Raw genomic sequence first — 20,423 nt, forward strand, 5'->3', positions numbered from 1 at the left:
ATGTCAGACAAGATAAATGTTATCCATAAGCCAAAATTTATTACCATCATCAGAAACACCTATACAGGAATGCAGAGTGTGGTTATACATGAAGGTCAATTAACAGAGGCCTTTGATATTGATTGGATCATGAAGCAAGCCACAGATGGCAGAGGAAATGGCATCCAATGGACCATGTTCACTCAGCTGGATGACCTATACTTTGCCGATGACATTGCATTGCTATCCCACAACCACCAACAAATGCAGGACAAACTAGAGCAGAATTAAAAAAAAGGGCAGCAGAAACGGGCCTTTCCATCAACCATAACAAGACCAAAGTGCTAAAGTCAAACACAAAGTCCCAAGCCAGTCTGATGGTTAACACCCAAGCATTAGAAGAAGTGGAATCCTTTACATACCTTGGAAACGTAGTGGATAATCTTGGCGGCTCAGATAAAGATGTAAAGATCAGAATTTGCAAAGCCAGAACTGCATTTAACATGATGGGGTCAATCTGGAAAGCACGAAATATCACGCTTAAGACCAAAATACGCTTGTTCAATTCAAATGTAAAAACCATTCTCTTATATGGAGCTGAGACTTGGAAAACAACAAAAAACCTGCTTCATAAACTTCAAGTCTTCATTAACAACTGCCTCAGGCGCATCCTTAACATCAGATGGCCTGAGAAGATATCAAACAAAGATCTTTGGAAAAAGACCAACCAATCCCCAGTTGATGAAGAGTTAAAAAAGAGAAAATGGCGATGGATAGGACACAAACTGAGGAAGCCAAAAACTAACATTACAAGGCAAACATTACAGTGGAACCCACAAGGAAAGCGTAGCAGGGGCAGACCAAGATACACCTGGAAAAGGAATGTTGCAGCGGAGATGGAGAAAGAAGGGTACAAGTGCACGATCTGGAGAGGCTAGCAAAGAACAGAACAAGGTGGAGAAATATCGTTATTGGCCTATGCTCCACCAAGGGGCAACAGGATTAAGCAAGTAAGTAAGCATAAGCCAAAGATTAATAATAAATAGCTTGAAGTTGAACTTCTAAAAGTTAAATTAATAACAAATCTGCTGATTCATAATATCGTATCACTATCATTCTGTGCTTTGTGAAAACATAAAAATAAAATGACTTACCGCTTATATTCGGAATTGTGATAGTGTCCAAAGCAAAATTAATAAAACGCATGCAATATTTCATTTTCAATATTTTCTACAAGAGAACGCCATGTTTACTGCATTGTGACAAAATTTCAAATGACGTAATGGAGCCTGTGACGTCAAGTGTGATTCGTCGTAATTCGACGCGATAAAATAGTTCGTTTGCTCTTTGTTGTATTATTGTAGTTATTTTTATTTTTTCTTAATGACCGATAAACAGAATAAAGGACTTTTTGTTTTTTATACTGTCAGTATCAAAGCAAAAAGCCCTTTATTCTATGTGTAATGTACAGAGTACCGAATTGATACAGTATAAAATATGACATATTATATAAGAGAAAGACACATTATGTACAACTTGAATATAAAAAAAATGAAGAAAACAAATACTGATACAAAAAATGGATGTTCCCAATAGAAAGGCACAATCAAAAGCTCAAACACATCAAACGCATGGATAACAACTGTCATATTCACAGACATTTTCGTATGTAGAAAATATTGGATTGAATGATGCGTGAACAAAACAAACAGACATAATTGGTTAAAATATCAAAAACAACTACTGTTGCTTTTCTTTAAGAAATGAAAAGTTTTTTTTTAAATGAAACTTCCAAACCGGTAACAACGTTTAATGGTTTTACTAATACTATTTTTTTGTTTTGAGATTGTAACACAGTGATGACTGCTGCACCAATATTTTGACTATTTTATTTATTATGTCTCTTGTGTTTACTCATCGTTGTAAATAAAACGATACGAGCGTTTGGTGTATCAAAATATAATGCTACCTTTGATCACTACTAACTACAACTAACTTGATTAAATGCACAAGTAAACAATTTGGACTCAATCGCCACTGATTACTCGTTTGTAGACGAACTGTTAGTCTAAAGTATACATTATAAGCTATGGTATCTATGATAAGTTTATATAAAATAAAAAGTTTACAAAACAGCAGACTAATGTTGCCCGAAAAGGAAATCGCATGGACAATTTTGCGACACGTGCAGGAATCACATCCATATTTGGAAATAACAGTAAATTTAAGATCTTTGACTTGAATTTGAACCAAAGTAGCAAAATCCTTACATAATCGTGCATAAGAGATTACTATGTACTATCACGTCTATTCCTAATTGAGAACTTTTGAATCACGATAAAATAACTAATATTGTAATGTTGTGAAGATTATATACTAATGATGTAAGCAGTGTTGTAATTTAAAACATTAGATCAGCGCTGAAAGTATGATTTGTCATTCCCTTTTGCTTACCTGGTTCTACGAATTAGTGTAAGCTATGTCCATCACTTGGTGTTGGTTGTATGTTGCCATCTATTGGCGTTCGTTGCCAAAACCTTCACCTTAAAACGTGACCGTAACCATAATTGTGCATCGAGTTTAAAATATGTCAGATAGTTCCTCTTCTAACAAACAAGACCTATATTGTTAGAACAATTACATAAGACAAGATGAAAAGAAGCTATTAGCCTTTTTTGTCTTAAATGTATGAGAGTTTTTGCGAATTATTAATGATTTTCTTTTTCTTCGATTTTTAGGATGCATCCATACGTAATCTATAAAAAAAGATATGCTTATCGAAATTATTTTCAGCAAGATAACATCACCAAATACGTCAACATTACCGAAATTGTCAGTAGATATCTCATAGATTTCTTGCCTTTAATCATGGTATGAAATTCTTTGCAGGCATCTTAACCAAAATCGTAAATACATAAGAAGTTCTGTTTAGACAAGTAACAAACTGTTATACGAAGCAATGATTGTTTGCCTTTAATACTGGTATCCAATTCTTGGCAGGCATCTTAAGCAAAAACGTAAATAAATTGGAAGTCCCGTTTAGACAAGTAACAAACTATTATACCAAACAATGACGAAGAAGAAAACAAAAGTCAACATAGCTTAGATTTCTTGCCCCTGAAATGTGATTTTCCTTTACTTTGGCATGCATCTTTAGCATTAAAACTACATTTAACAATGAAATAAGTTTTCAGAAAAAATAATAAGCATGATGATAATAAGGCACGTACCTAAACTGCAAGTGGACCTCTTCACGGAATTATTACTCTTATATGACGATGTTTATAACTAGATTTTGGTGCTGCCTTTTATATTGAATACTTTGAAGGAATAAATCTTTAGACAGCAAAAATGATATGATCGCAAACGTCGTCAAGCAAATTGATTGATGTCTACAAATGTGCAAAACAAAAAGGTAATATAGCTATGTAAAACAATTGTTTATACCACAAGAACTTTTTTATTATATTTATGATTATGATTTATCCATTTTTAGTGAGTTAGCAGTATACTTACTCAATGTTGAAAAGTTTAATATTTCATAGCTGTTTTTAAATGTTTATATTTTCAACTTAATAACCTTATGTAATAGTTATCTATGTCATCTACTTAAGTTCTGTGTCATAAATTTATTTTATCCCCAAGAGTGGAATTATATTGAGGAATACAGAATGTGTTTTAAAAACACGTTGGAAATTTTGAAGGATTGAGAAGAGACTATTAAGAATCAATTATATTCCATCAAGTAAAATGCCACTCAAGACAATACGACTCCGTACAACCAATCAAAAGGCTGTAATGTGATACTTATGACGTGACATTTCAAATCTGACTTTGGAGTCTAATTTATTACACCATGAAATACTATAACGTATATAAGACAACTAGTGACAAATTTTATCAATAAATATCATCTCATTCAACCACACAGACTGATAATTAATTGTTTCATAACTGTAATATAACTATGAATGAGACGTCAGTTTTGGAGGGATTTTCCGTTCTAGAATCAGAATTGGAGGTCTGGGAAGATTATTGTGTGGCTTGCTTCCTAACTGTGATTGGTAAGTTACATCATAAAACCATAAAATGATCTCATTACTGGAATATAATGCATTCCCAATTATCTCTTGGAAATGTCAGGAAACCTCAAAATATGTTTGGTTTATTTAGAATGGTAGCACTAACGATCTCAAATTGTGCAAGCCATTTAACATTTAAATTTGGTAGAAAGATTATATTAAGTATAAGGGCTCATGAAATTGTATAAAATATGATCGTTTATTGTGTATTCTGTGATTGATGTATACATAGTAATATAACATCTATTTTATGCATATTCAGGAAGTTAAGAAAAAAATCTAAATATAGGCTCTAAAAATTGGGTAAATTAAGATTGAAGGGATAAGAATATTTGATGGTGTTTATTACTTGATTGGTGAACCTAAGATGCGGATCCTACCACAGTAATCATTCGGATGAAAGTACCGGATGAAACTGACTATTCTGATCGAATATGATATGAAATGTACAAACGCGGAAAACTTTGAAGGTACGCTGTTTGGATATTTCTATGCTGTAATTAAGACATTATCAGGTATTATGCTAACATTGATGCATGGTCTGTTGAGGACTATTTTGGAATAAATGTTTATGAAAAGTGTGCAGTTGGTGACTATATATATATAAAACATCATTTCATTATTTTTTGCCTATAACATAAAAAACCAAACCTTTAAATCTTAGCGCTGGACACCTTACTCATGCAATCAGAGTATTGAAGACAAACCAAACGTATAAAACAGTGCTTCCACCCAATTGTTTACATTTGAAAACTTTGTAATCCTAGACTGATCCATATTTTATTTTATTTTCATGTACAAAACTTACATATAAAATACGCATTATTTTATTTCTGATTTTGTCTTACCTATAAATCTTAATACAACACAACGAACCCAATTCTCCAAATTGCAAATAGGGTAACTTCGTTAACATTAAGATAGATGTTGTAATTTTTCCGTGACAAAAAGCTGTGTTCATAAAGTACGACAAAAAAGAATTAACTTTATATTTGCTTCTGTGCATAACAAGATAAAAATATACATGTATAGAAATATTGTCGTGTAACAATGTAACAACATTATATATGTAACTTAAGTTAACGTATCAAGTATAATACGAAACAGATAAAATAGCTTTGGTCGGTACTAGGTATAAAAAACGGCAATTAATGTTCCGTCAGTCGTTTATACCAAACTATTTGAACATTAAACACTTTTATACATCAATGTTTATAAAACTACACAGGATCAAAAGAAAAGCAAAAAGTAGTTGTGGACCGCATATTCATGCAATTTGAAGTAAATACAAGACAAAACGTGCCTAAATTGAATAAATACATACGTCTGAGTTTTCTTGTAAATATCGCCTTGCAAAGTTGTGAATAAAGTATTTTATAAAATGACAATCATTGACAAAACGGTTTAATTTTAACATGTTGAATGAAGACAATACTATTTTATTGATGAAACTTACATTCATTACGACCGAAGAAAAACCGGAGTCGTTTATATGCTAGATCCAACTCATTTTGCCAAAAGTTTTCAAGCAAAAGCTTCCTAACACATTTCTGAAATCTATGAAATATTACTTCGTAATGGACATACATAAAGGCAACAGTAGTATACCGCTGTTCAAAACTCATAAATCCAGGGACAAAAAACAAAATCGGGGTAACAAACTAAAACCGAGGGAAACGCATTAAATATAAGAGGAGAACAACGACATAACACCATTGGCGAAATACATTCGTCAAAAGAACATCTCATATTTATGCGTTAGAAAATGATTTTTATAAAGAGATTTTATTCAACTTCAACACAATGACAAACGTGTTTATTTGAAAACATTCTATCATGTTTAAACGAGGGTCGTTTATTCAAATACAATTTTTTACGTTGTGAATACCCTCTTCCTAAAAACAGTTATATATGTTCTCCATGTGAAATACTTGTACAAATTTGAACATGATTACATTTGATGAAATCCAGTAAAAATATGTAATATAATTTATAAATGTGTACATTTATTTACGGTCTTGAATGAAATAGAACAATATATAAAATCTGGTAACAATAGAACTTGTACTGGCTTGATCTTTGTATGTCAACCAGCATAAATCATCAAATTACAGTTATGTTATCTGTCTGCAAGTGTAGGAGTTATGACTACCACATTCATTTTTTAAATAACAAATACGTAGAATCAGTAAAACGTATTAATATCTTTGTGTTATAGTTTGCGTGTTATTGAAATGCATATAATCTGCCATTACCGTGTTTGGCTAGAATACACAATTTTAATACTGGTATCTATGATGAGTTTATTTACAACCACTGGGTCGATGCCATATCTGCTGAAGGTTTTATTCCTCGAAGGTATCAACAGACCAGTAGTCAGCTTGTATGTGTTGACATGTGTTGATATGGCCATACTTATAAACTACCTGGTTACAAAACTCTCATTTTGAAATACTGAGGATTTTTCTTACCTCAGGATAAAACGATATCCTATAGCTATAAAAATTAACATGGAAACAATTCACATGCATCTCAAAATTGTGACAAATTCAATCTAGAAACCATTTATATAAGTAGTTTTTGCATTCGTTATTGTTTGGATAGAGAAAACGAGATTTTTTTTATTACTTTGACATAACATATCATTAACACTCTCAATGCTTCATTCAAAACGATTACACTTTTTACGTGCTAAATCAGTACAGGAAATGGATTTTAATCGAAGTTAATAAAAATTCGTACTGATACCAATGTTCGCCTTTAAATTGTTATTCAAATAATTTAAGCAACAATTCCTGTGTCATGTTATCACTTTCACATTATAACTAGGTGCTATTAAACCGATTAATGTTGATTTCTGAAAGGCATCTGTATTAGTCCTCTATTCCATTGTCATAAATTAAATCAGAGAAAACAAATCCGGGTTGCAAATGTTAACCAAATCCGAGAGAAACACTTCAAATGCATGGGGAAATCACTTGAATGCTTCAAAAACAACTCCAACATACATAAACATGGACTATTTGATAACAACTGCCATATTTCTGACTTTTTGAGAAAGAATGGTTGTTTGAACCTGGTTCTAAGGATAGAAAAAAATATGGCAGTCTTCAAAATACAACAAAAAAAAAAAAAAATTACGTGTCACTTAATATAGTATCGTCCTACCTTGGTACCTACATACACGTAATGGTTAAAAAAAATAAGAAAACAATTAAGTGATTTATTTCTCCTTAGTGTGTGATTATTATAATTTTAAGAAATTTTATTTGATTTCAGGCATAATAGCTGTGTTCCTAAATGGTTTTGTAGTTTATGTGTTTGTTTTTTTTTTTTTTTTTTTTATTAAAATAATGTCTTTATTGCACTTTTCTTTGCTGTTGTAACAAATTACTCGACCTACAGCAGTTGGCCGAGTATCCCTGTGAATTAGTCACTGGATAACCAGGGAATTTATTCAGTGAATTAATATATAAGATCATAGTTTGTTAGTTTTACAGTTCATGGTTATTACATACATTTTACAAACTATATTGTTTCATAATTACGGAAAGTGTACAGTTTTGTCCGGTTTTGTTTCTAAAGATTAAAACTTTATGATCGTTGACCTTTAACCTTATTGATGAAAACCGTTGAAGCTTGTTGATTAATTGTCCGGATTAATTTATATGTTTTATTGATACACACGAACAACTTAAACTTTGGTTAAAAATTACATGTGGTAAGTTTCGACGTTGTAGTTGGAAATTCATTTGATTAAGTGATAAAGTGTGTATAAAAGTATTTTGAGACAAAATTCTGTACATTTTCACAAAGCATGCTGTTTTGGTATATTACCACGTGCTCGGATATATTGTCAACTTTTGCTACACAAATTCTATACATAAAAAAAAAAATATTGTATCTAGCTATTCATGATCATATGTATCTTTTTACATCATTTAAAAATTTGCTGTTTTTAGCATTAATATATATGTTAATTTCGTATGTGTTTAAAAATTCATTTCTGAAAACTGTATAAGCGTCTATGTCTTTTTGTTTATAATTTGATATATGAGTGCTTTTATGAATTGAATATAATAAGACAGTAAGGAAGAGATTTATATCATTATACATAGGATCATGTATTTTATAGCCCAGTACTAAAGTTTTAAAATTAAAAATATGTGACCCAATTTTGATTTTGCTTACAAGTACATATATTTTCTTCCAAAATTCATGAAAGAATTGACATTTGAGAAAAAAGTGTTCGTAATCTTCAGTCACATTACACAAGTCACACATACTTGTTTCTTGTATGTGCCATTGTAGTAATAATTGTTTACATGGTAGGATGAAATGGAGTAATTTCCATCTTAACATTTTATATTTGTTATTAATTAAATAGGTAAAAGTAAATTGAAGCACATTATTTATTGGAGTGATTGATTCTAGATTGAAGATGTTTTTCCATTTGGAGAACCCTAGTGGTCTCTCCTCATTTTTGTTATTTAAATAGTTATATATATCTTTGGATGACATGTTTTCAATTGGTTCTGTTTTTTTGTTAACAATCAAGGACAAGTTTAATTTTGTTTTTACAGAAGTTTTCAAAGATTTGTCAGATTTTAATGTACTAACCCATTCTTTAGGAATACAATTTTTCAATTTTAAAAGTTCTGAGATCCAATTGGTTTTTGAGGTTAGTTTCTCCAATATAAGTTTTTGTGATATGTGCCCTTTTTGGTCAATTATATCATTAATGAAAATAATACCATCTTTTATCCAATTTGGGTAAACTAAACATTTTCCTTTAAATTTTATATTTTTATTACCCCACAACATTTGCTGCCTAATATTTCTAAAATTTATGATAGGTGTATTACTTGTTGGTGTATTATATGCTTCATACCAGCTCTTTAATATGTTCAAGTAAAATGTGGGTAGAACATTACTTAAATTAGGTAATGATTTTATGTTGTCAGGCATCATATGAAATATAAGGTTGTTTTTACCAAATTTATTGAAATAATATGTTGGAATGACTTTCCAATTAGCAAATTCTTTTGCCGTTAATCGTTTAACCCATGAAATATTTAGTGCATTTAAGAAGCAATCAATGTCTGTCATTTTTAGACCTCCATTTGTGTAATCTTTGGTAAGTGTTGAACGTTTTACCTTTTCTTGTTTATTATTCCATATAAAATTATAAACAAGTTTTTTAAAATCTTTTATGTACATTTGGGGTATTGAAACAACCGAAGCCAAAAAAGTAAGATTAGGTAAAATAAGCGACTTAACAACTGTTATTCGTCCTATCATGGTTAAATTTCTTTTTTCCCAATCAAGTATTAATTTTTTTGTCTGTTTCATTGTTTTTTCAATATTTAATTTGTCACATTCACTTTTATCTAATCCAAAGTAAACACCTAGACTTTTAATTGGTTCTTTGCTCCAGTGTATATTTTCAATTTTTTCTTTACAATGTTTAAGTCTACCTAACCATATACCTTCTGTTTTAGATTTATTCAGTTTCAAACCAGAAAGTGTTCCAAATATTTCTATTAGGTTTAATGCTTGGTGTATTTCATTTTTTGAACTGAGAAAGAGTGTTGTGTCATCAGCCAATTGGGAAATTTTTAAACTGTGCGTTTTTTCATCAAGTTTAATTTGAAACCCTTTAATGTTTGAATCTTGTCTTACTCTACAGGCCAGGATTTCAACTGCCATAACAAAAATAAGAGAACTTAACGGACATCCTTGTTTTATACCACGGTGAAGACTGTAGGTTTCTGAAATCCAGCCGTTATTAGACAGGCATCCTTTAGTATCATTGTATAACGTTTTAACCCATTTTAAGAAGGAGTGTGGTATTCCAAATTTTAGTAGAGATTCATACATGAAGGGCCATTCTAAAGAATCAAAGGCTTTGGAAAAGTCTATGAACAATAAAACCCCATCTATATTAAATTTTTCTGAGTAGTCTATAATATCTTGAATCTGGCGAATGTTAAAACCTATGTACCGATTTTTTATATATCCATTCTGATCGCTATGAATAATTTTGGACAACACCATCTTTAATCTTTGCGCTAAGGCATAGGCCATAAGCTTAGTGTCTACATTTAATAAAGTGATTGGCCTGTAGTTATCTAATGATAATGGATCATTTTTTTTATATAATAAGGAGATAACACCTATTTTTTGGAGAGTTGTCATTTCTTCTTTTTCATAACATGTATTAAATACCTTCACTGCAGATTCTTTTAGGTATGACCAAAATGTTCGATAAAATTCTACACTGAGACCATCTAGTCCAGGGGATTTATTTAGTTTCATGTTAAATATAGCATTTGTACATTCTTCTAATGTTAGGTTGCCCCCCAATAGTTCACTGTCACTATTGGATAGTGAGTGATCTATCTTTGTTTGACTTATATAATTTTTTATTTCTGAAGGGTCCGGTTTAGTACTTTTATATAAATTTTGGTAGTAATTTTTCCCTAGAATAAGAATATCCGACGCGTCTGTAACAATATTACCATGGTCATTTCTAAGGGCGGAAATGGTTTTCTTGGTTTGTCTTGATTTTTCAAGACCCAAAAAATATTTTGTGTTTTTTTCCCCTTCCTCTGCCCATCTGACTCGGGATCTAATTTGTGCACCTCTAGTTTCTTTTACATATAAATTTTGTAAATTGTTTTCTACATTATTTATTTCTTTTTTAAGATGTTGAGAATTACTTGATTTTTCATTTAAGAATTTTAACTTATTTTCTAAATGTTTAATTTCATTTTTACTTTCAGCAGCCTTTTGTTTGCAGTATGCAATGGTTACCTCCCTTACTTCAGTTTTGAAAATGTCCCAAGTAACTCGAGGATCATTATTTTTGGTGAGTATTTTTTCTTGATGAGTATCAATTAGTTTAATTATTATTTCTTTGTATTTTGTATCATTCAGTATGCTGTTATTTATCTTAAAGAATCCTTTGCCTTTATTTTGAGCTTTAAGTCTTATTTGTACAGAGATTGCTTGATGATCTGTATGTGATATTAGTGCAGGTCTTATGTCTGCTGATATTATGTGAGGTCTTATATCTGGGCTTATTAGAAAGAAATCAATTCTGCTTGCAACACTTCTATTGTTTTTTCTTCTCCATGTAAATTGACTGCTGTTTTGATTTAGTTCTCTCCAAATATCAATAAGTTTATATTTTTTTATAAGTTGCTTTAAACTGTTAACAGGTTTATTTTGATTATTAGGGCTAATACTTTTTCTATCAAATGAAGTTAAACTTTCATTCATATCACCCCCCAATATTAATATTCCTAAGCGGTTATTGTTAATGATATTGTTTACTTTTTTGAAAAAAGAGTTTCTATTTCGACGAATGTTCGGAGCATATACATTCAATAGCGTAAAAATATTACCATCAAGTTCTATGTTAATGAGTATTATTCTTCCATCATTATCTCTAGTTTCATTAATAGTTTTATATTTAATGTTATCTTTTATAAGAATTGTTACGCCTCTTGATTGTGAATTTCCGAAACTATGGTAAAGTTTCCCTTTTATCTCATTGTTTATGACATTTTCATGTTTTTCAATAAAGTGTGATTCTTGTATGAATAAAATATTACATTTTTGGTTTTTGCACCATAGGTTTAATCTTTCTCTCTTTTCTTTTTGCCCTAAGCCTTGACAGTTTAAGGAACATATATTTAGTTTTTCACTCATTATAGAGATTAATTATTTTTATATTACACGTCATACACGTATCTTCAGAATTATACAATAGAGACAGAAGGTTGAGCTTAAAAAGTAAATAAGTTGATATCATATTGTTAATATACACACTGAAATTGTTTACAAACACATATAAATTATACACATATAAATTATACACATATAAATTATACACATATAAATAATATAGATAACAGTTGAATTTTATTTCTAAATTACATAGTATCATGTGTTTAAAACCAACATTATTCTTGATGATGAATTTTATGTTGTGTGTGATAATCATATACTTGTTCACATGTTTGTTTAAGAAAAAGAAAGAAGAAATCATTATTACGTTTATTTTCTTTTTCAGGTTGATGTGTCTGTTGCATAGAACATGTAGAAGAGATTTTGTATTTTGCGCAAATTTACTTTTGGGATTTTCATGATACACAAATAGGAGTATTTTTCTCACAGCGTTATGAAGACTGTGATTTTGGATATAAAGTAGAAGCATAATGATATGACAACTGAACCATGATGACTGGATTTTCCTGTTCTCTTTGCTCAACAATTTTATTTTGATTTTGAATATCCTATGAATATTGAGAAGGAAGTGTACAAGAAAATTAAATATTTGTGCAGTGTATAATGTACATTTGATTGGATTTAACAAGCATAAAAGTATTGGATTTGTGATAGTATTTGGATTATGTCTGTGTGAAAATGTGATTCTAGAATTTTCCTGATCTAATCTGAGTGTCTTAGCATAAGGAACTGCTGATGTACATGTATCATAACTCTTTTTATGCATAATGTTTTTTTGGCGGATAACGTTTACAAAACATTTGATAGTTGTGATCCAGCTTTTATTATGACATTTAATTGATAGATATATAGAAATTTGTTTGCCGTTAAATAGATTGTGAATTTTTAAAAGATGAGTGCTTTTCAACATGTTCAATATCAAAAATAAATTACATGTATACATATATTTTTGAATTACTCTTTCATGGGAATATGTATAATCTACTATTATACCATATCCGTTTTTTTGTTCATTTTTTATAATATAGATAAAAACAACAAAAGAGACAAAAATAACATAGATAAATTTACATACACACATGAATATTTACAAAGAAATATTTGGGTGTTGGCCACACAAAAAAAAGGGGGGAATTAAAAATACAATTTGTTCTTTAATCATAATGCATTGACCTGAATTATATCGTCTTCAAATGAGTTAATGCCCTTTTGGTTTTTGAATAGGGACGGATCGTTCATGGACTTCATCAGTCGGTGTTGTTGCTGGACGCTTTTCACTGCGAGAGTCTGGTGTTCCCGCGCCAAATTGAAACATTGTTGTCTGAATGTTTGATTTTTTAGCTGTAGCGTCTCCTGATTTTTTCCTTCGTTTTGTTGTTTTCTTTTTTTTCTTTTTGGGGTTTTCCACTTCCTCCAAAATATCATTGGTTTTATTTTCGAATGAAAATGTCTCTTTGGTGATTTTCTTCGAGGCCTTTCCGAGTACATTTGACAACTTTTTCGGATTGACTTTTGTTGCTGATTTTGAAACTGCTACATGCATGTTTTCTTCTGGTGTATCATCAATTGACTCAGTGTTAGATTCGTCACTGTCAGTATCACTTTGAGAAGAGCTGCTGCTTTTTGGCTCATTTTCATGAGGCATGCTGTTACTCTCCTTGTTTTGAGCTTCAAAACTTGGACAGTCAGCCTGCTTATGCCCTGGAAGTTTGCATTGTTTACAGACCCAGTCATTTTGACAGTCTCGAAATCTGTGACCATTTTGAAAACATTTATTACATACTAAGTTTTCGTTTGTTGATGGCATTTGATCTTTGTGGAAGACCGTAGCTCTATACTTTCCTATTCTGATAAATCTTGGTAGGGGTTTTTCTAACGGGTCGCAAAAAAGAATGCGGTCACCCGTTTGGCATTCTGTCAGCAACCCATCTACTCGGAGTCGTTCTCTGTTTAATTTGTGAACGGTACATTTGCCTTCATTTTCAATGGCCCTCAAAATCTGACCATCGTCTGCAGAACACGGAACGTCTTTGACTCTGACACGTAGGTACAAGAGTGATGAGTATTCACTTGATTTAGGGTTTGTACTATACACGTTAATTAGCTTGTTACGTACAATTATCTTTTTGGTAATGAGAGTTACTCTGTCATTATCAGAATCTGGGTAGATGCGCCACATACCTCTTACTCGTTGTAGGCCTTTTAGATGGCTCTTTGGTATACATGAGTCAATGGAGTTGTAGAGTTCGAGGTGTGTAAGGAATTGATCTGGGCTGGGTTTCACCTCACCAAAGAGGTCAGTTTCCAGAATAAATACAGGTTTTACAGAGCTAAGAGTATCGTGAATATTGACATGAGGTTCACCATTCAGATAATCTTTAGGTATAAGACCTAGTTTAACTGCATCATTGTAAGTTTTGGATGAATTCGTGTTATGGCTAACATCACTGTCATTTTGTGGTTTACCTACAGTAGCCATATTGAATTTACTGGATGGTTTTTTTTCAACGTATTTTTGTATGAATTACAAGTTCAATTTAACTAATTAAATAGTATATACACGTCACTACACTTTCATAGGTTTGTTCTGTCGAAAAACAGTCGTTCGAAGTCTTGTATTTACGATTATTTCGTAGAATTGGTAAGAGCTCAAAATTCTCCTTGGATAAGCTTGAGGCCGCTTACGTCTCTCTATGTGTTTGTACGGAAGATGAAGAAGTTAGCCTCTTGTGATTGTTATATTTTAAATCTCGCTATAATTGACATCATAATGCCACTTATTGGATTTCCTTTGCCTATATACTCATCACTCCATCACGAATTAGCCATCGGAGAATATTGTAAGTATTTTCATTTTAGGAATTTGCAAATGTATCCTCGTTTTTATTTAATTTAAATATTCCAAATCACTAATTAAGGCTATGAAATTATTCATACATGGTTAATATAAAGCTATCATATATATTTTGGCATTTTGTCACAGGTAGCAATTTTATTTTCTTGTTCTTGATAATTTGATCATGAAAAAAATTATTTGTCATTTAAAAAAAGAACTGTTTTTGTTTTAATGCTGACGCTCGTAATTTTGTATTTCGAGAAACAAGATGTGTTGATATACTGCAACAAAGAACAGAAGATGTTTTTTTTCATTGTCATATTTAAATATAAATAAGGGAAAATATCAATAAACAAAATAGGAAGGTTTAAAAAACAGATCTAGATTGACAAGAGTGAAAGGAAGAAAATCAAGGAAAATAGGGATAACACATATAATTTGTATGCAATATCAAAAACATGGCTCCGAGGTTAATATGTCTTGAACGCCGTAGATGTCCAACTTATACCATACACCATTTCCAAAAAAAGACATGTCATATTACATGTCAAATAATTTAAATGACAGGAATTTGAACTGCAAGTTATACCATTTACATGCCACTATACATCACCATATGCATGTATTGAATTATATTCGTTGATGAAGCTGACGAGAAACGGTATAACGCGTCTTTGGAAAGCTATATGTAAGCATAGTCTAGTTAGTCGAGTGATTGAGGGCACTGGGCACAGTGCATACGGCATTGATACAATTAATACCACAGGTGCGGATCTTAATGCTTTTAAATTTGATATGAAGTATATGCATACAGATATTTATACATATAAGTAGAGTTGTCTCATTGGCACTCATACCAAATCTTCTTATATGTATATAAAAATAAATAAAGTAAAAACAAACAGCTTTTCATGTGCATTATACAGTATTCCCCCAAAACTAGACCCAATAACACGTTAACACCATTCGTGAACACGGAAGCTAACACCATGCAAAGCTGTACAACAAAACACATAGATATGTTTTTTTCTTCATGTAAATTTTCTATGTTTTGCAGTGTGTTCAGCATATGGTTTTACAGGCTTCTTTTGTGGAGTAGTAAGCATAAGTACTCTCGCTGCCATTAGTGTTGCCAGATATGTACAAGTCTGCAGAACGGATCAAGGTAAGTTCTCACATTTAGAATCAATTCTCATTAATAAAATAGCAGAAGATTAATTTGGAAATAATTTAATTACGTCGTTGTTAATTGTGAAAAATTTAAAAGTAGCGTCTTCGACTATAGGCTAAACTAACCGTGCGATATTCCCATGTGAAGTCAAGGTTGTTACAACCACTCTCATCATCAACAGATTATCCAATATATGTTCATTTATAAGGTTTTTGTCACTACTTTTTATATCAGTTTGTTTTAATAATTTAATATTCCTGTAAAGATGATTAAATAAATACCAACTACTCAATGATTACGCTAGATTATGAATATTTGTTTTTCATTTCCAGCTCAAAAGTTGGTGAAGAATACAAAATATTGTATAATAGTAATATACTGCTATGGTGCTATATGGGCCTGTCTTCCATTATCCGGAATACGTGGATACGGTCCAGAACCCTATGGTACATCATGTACTCTTCAATGGGAAGGGAATGATATATTTGTTTCGTTCTTTTTAATTTTCTGTGTTATAATTCCTGTTATAATAATGAACGTATCTTATGGAAGGATATTGGTTCATCTTAGGAGATCCAGACGAAAAACATCACGAACGATAATTAATGCGTTTTCGAGATGTTCAGTGAGGAAACGAGCTAGAGAGACGTACTTAATGAAGGTATTTATGAGTATTACCCTTCTGGGATATCTTTTATTACACCTGTTTATGAGTGGTTTCTGTGATGCTTAATCTTATCGATAGTTTTCTAGGTTGTGTTTTGAATAATTTTGTTAGTCTTTTAATCGTTTTTGTCATGGCGTTGTCATTTTTATTTCGACCTATGAGTTTCAAATAAAAAATACTATCATGATACATATTGATATATGCTTGTTCCTATAATTTATTTAGGTTAATGTCAAGAAAAAGTAAATTTACAAAAATACCGCGCTCCGAGGAAAATTCAAAACGGAATGAAGCTTATACATATAAAACGAGTGGAGATCAACTGTTATACTCCTGACTTGCATTATCGAACATTTTCTTATGTAGCAAATATTGAAAAACAAGGTAGAAAACAGAAAACAATTCTCGAATAGTACGATAAGTTGTACATTCACTTGTCACACATTACATGTACGGATAGGTATATAGACTTTGTTTAAAAAAAAGATTGCAAATTATTCCTTACCATTCATACACCTATTAATTTAAGTTCGAAAGATAATTAAGGTATGCAACTATAAATCTTTTTAGTACAATTGATTAACTTTAAGACTGTTTCTTTACAGATGACATTTACTATGTGTGTCGTATTCATTTTGTTGTGGTCACCTTATGCTGTGGTCAGTTTATGGACAGCTTACGGCAGAAAAGATGTGGTTCCGGTTCGAGTTACATTAATTTCTGTGCTAATAGCAAAACTATCAACGATAATTAATCCAATAGTATATTTTGTATTAAATAAGAAGTTTCGTCCCTTTTTACCACAATATACATCATTCAAAAGAAAAATCACTAGTTCATCAACTTGATATTGTGCAAAAAGATATAAAGTTATATTCGGTTGGAATTATTTATACAACGAACATACATGTACTATGCAACAATAAAATGTGAATTTTCAAAGTAGTTTTCTTTTGTTTAATAGTTTGGTTTTTGTATGGCGCATACCTGTTATCTATTTTTGCTCATCTATATTTGTTAAAATACCAATAACCATGACATCTACTATACTGGTAAGCACGATATAAGTGTTGTATGTTTGAAAAAAAATTTCAATGTTGTAGCTCGAATTATGTAAAAGATGCACGATTGTATCATGAATTTAAAAACAGAACACACCCTAAATCAACTGTTAGATAAGATGGATAATCATTACTTGAGATAATCCCCGAGGTAATCCTGTAAATACAATTCATGATAGATTTAAGGGATTAAAATATAGAATTACAGCACGAATAATAATAAATGAGTTCTCAATTTTAACATCTTAAGTCATAATCATGGGAGAAATTGATATATATTATACAGTAACCCTTTACTGTGTTGCACGCATAGACAAAAGTAGTATAACGGTGTTCAAATGTCATAAATAGATTTAGAGAAAATAATTCCGGGCTACAAACTAAATCTTAAATAAAAAAATTAAGGAATATATTTTTTAAATTTTTTGCGACCGAAATGCTTTTTTTCTTAAGAACACTAAAATCCGAATATTTGAAAGATAATAGAAGTTTGTCATCAATCATTAAACTGATATCGTCGCATTTTTACTGATCTTCCATTTGTGGAGAAAATTGGAGACCTACTTTTATCATAAAATTAATTAGGGTACTTAGAGGTGCAAACATCAGAGAGACTAACGACTATATAAAAAAGTTTTTAATATTGAAATCTAAATCACAATTAAATTTAAAATAAAATTTTACCGAATATCGCAATAATAAAAACGGCAGTTTAGTCTAAAATGACAAAATCGCAATAATAAATACATGCAATAATTTCTGAACAAACACTATACACGTTTTCAACAGAAGTATACATAAGAAAGTTATGTCCTTTTCTGAAATGATATGGGTAGAAATGGCGGATTAAACCTGGTTTTATAGCTGACTAAACATCTCATGACACTCGCATACAATTCCAGTATGTTCACAACAATGTGTAAACAAAACTAACACAGATAAACGCACAAAATGTCAAGCAAAAGGGTACAACATAATGTTTTAGTATTTATCACTATAGAAAACCAAATATGTCATCAAAATAAACGAAAAACACAATAGTACACAGACAATGAACGTTGGCAAAAAATAAAAGAAAGAATAAAAAATAACCCCAGCACGATAACACGATGGCCAGATGTATACGTACCGAGCAGCAAAAATGATATTAAAAAAATACTTGAATCATATTTATGGTTGTATGTTTTCAATTTTTCTTTTTTTGTTTACAATTTATTGGTTGTAACTTCCTTCTGTTTACGGTGTTATCGTTTTATTGAAACCTGTTTCAGATACAAGCCGTGCAAAGTCATTGTGCTTTTGAAAGAATCCGAAAGGTATCAATTGAACATTTTAGTTTTGGTCTTACAATATTGTCTTTATCCTTATTGCCATAGATTTAATTTACAAAAGTTAAAAACACAAATCAAATTATTGTTATCCATATATTTCAATCACTTATGTTATCACCTATACACTCCTAAAAAAATCATTGGTTTCATAGCGAACTCATGGACACAGTGTATATTTCATATTTGGTCAGTGGGCGTGTTTTATATTTAGTACACGGTAAGTTTCCAACATATAGTAACACTTAGGGCCTCTGTAATGACTAGCCAGTCAACACTGAGGTTGTGAGTTCGAATCCCGCTCGTGCAGGTGCACTCGACTACAATCTTAATTGACTAGGAAGGTCGGTGGTTTTCTCCTAGCTCTCTGTCTTCCGCCACAAATAAAAAGTGACCACCACGAAATAGTTTAAATGCAGTGCTTAAAAGTGGCGTTAAAACACCAAAAATCACAAATCAAATAGTACCACTGTAAACCCATTGTCCATGATAAGGCGATGATTGGTCGGTCAGAATCAAAATATATTATATGATGGTCCTTGAGCCATACTCGTTTAATTCAGTGGTTGTGTTGTTCCAAAACATGTTTTAGCATACATCATGCAAATTTATGTTTTGGGTTGATTTCAACTTTTGTTTCAAATTTCATGTATTGTTTTTTTTTGTTTTAAATATTTATCTTTTTGGTGGTCCGTGTATTGTTATAGCGTACATCCGATGTAAAATTGATATAAAGGAATAAAAGATGAGTTATGATTGCCAATGAGACATCTCTCCTCCAGACTCCAAAAAATTAACAACGTTAGTTTACCTTCAACAATGGGCAAAAACCATAACGTTAGTTTACCTTCAACAATGGGCAAAAACCATAACGCTTTGTCAGCTAATAAAGACCAAAAAAATGAAAATGACAACAGAAGGAGAAAACTAACGGTCTGTTTATGTATAAAACAATGAACGGATTGATAATTGATACCTGTGATATGCATTTATCCCTTTCGGTCAAGAGCGTTATACGTATAAAAAAGATAAGTAAAAAGTTGTATAATTGTCAAGAAGACAACTTTCAACCATAATTTCGGACTGAAGAAACGGAGTATGTAATTAATTTTTCAAAAAAAAAGGTAAAATAAATGCAAATTTATTTAAAAAACAATAGTATATTGCTGATAGCAAAAGTGATAAGAGAAAAGAAATATCCAATGAAAAGTGTGGCTCACACTTGCATAGCAGTGTTCATTTGTAATCACATTTACATTTATCATTTAATATGTAGATTACCCCCCAAAAAAAATCTGCAGATAGTCTGTACGTTCCGAAAAGTCATCACATTTCTTATTTTTCAAACGCGCTTAGAAAAAAATTGTGGAGACAGTGGCAGCGAAAATTTACTATTATGTCCTTTTTCAATGATACTGACTGGAAACTTGTCCATCTGATGAGTTAAGCCTTTTTCAACTGATTTTTTATAGTGCGTTCTAATGTTGAAATATTATACCACTGACCCAGGTTAGGGGAGGGTTGGGATCCCGCTAACATGTTTA

General features: G+C 31.1%; 1 protein-coding gene and 1 long non-coding RNA gene across 2 annotated transcripts; both read left to right on the forward strand.

Annotated features, from left to right (window-relative positions):
- The first annotated feature begins 7,684 nt into the window (after nt 1-7,684).
- On the forward strand, nt 7,685-12,762 carry LOC139528737 (uncharacterized). The gene is made up of 3 exons (XR_011665671.1): nt 7,685-7,782; nt 10,847-10,932; nt 12,142-12,762. It is a non-coding gene; the product is annotated as an uncharacterized lncRNA (long non-coding RNA).
- A 1,547-nt stretch (nt 12,763-14,309) lies between these two features.
- LOC139526709 (opsin-5-like) lies at nt 14,310-17,338 on the forward strand. The gene is made up of 5 exons (XM_071321871.1): nt 14,310-14,325; nt 14,453-14,656; nt 15,710-15,817; nt 16,156-16,484; nt 17,096-17,338. Exons 1-5 carry the CDS (start codon nt 14,310-14,312, stop codon nt 17,336-17,338), a joined length of 900 nt encoding a protein of 299 aa, XP_071177972.1.
- The last annotated feature ends 3,085 nt before the right edge of the window (nt 17,339-20,423 follow it).

Source organism: Mytilus edulis, chromosome 6 (assembly GCF_963676685.1).
Source record: "Mytilus edulis chromosome 6, xbMytEdul2.2, whole genome shotgun sequence".
Lineage (NCBI taxonomy): Eukaryota > Metazoa > Mollusca > Bivalvia > Mytilida > Mytilidae > Mytilus > Mytilus edulis.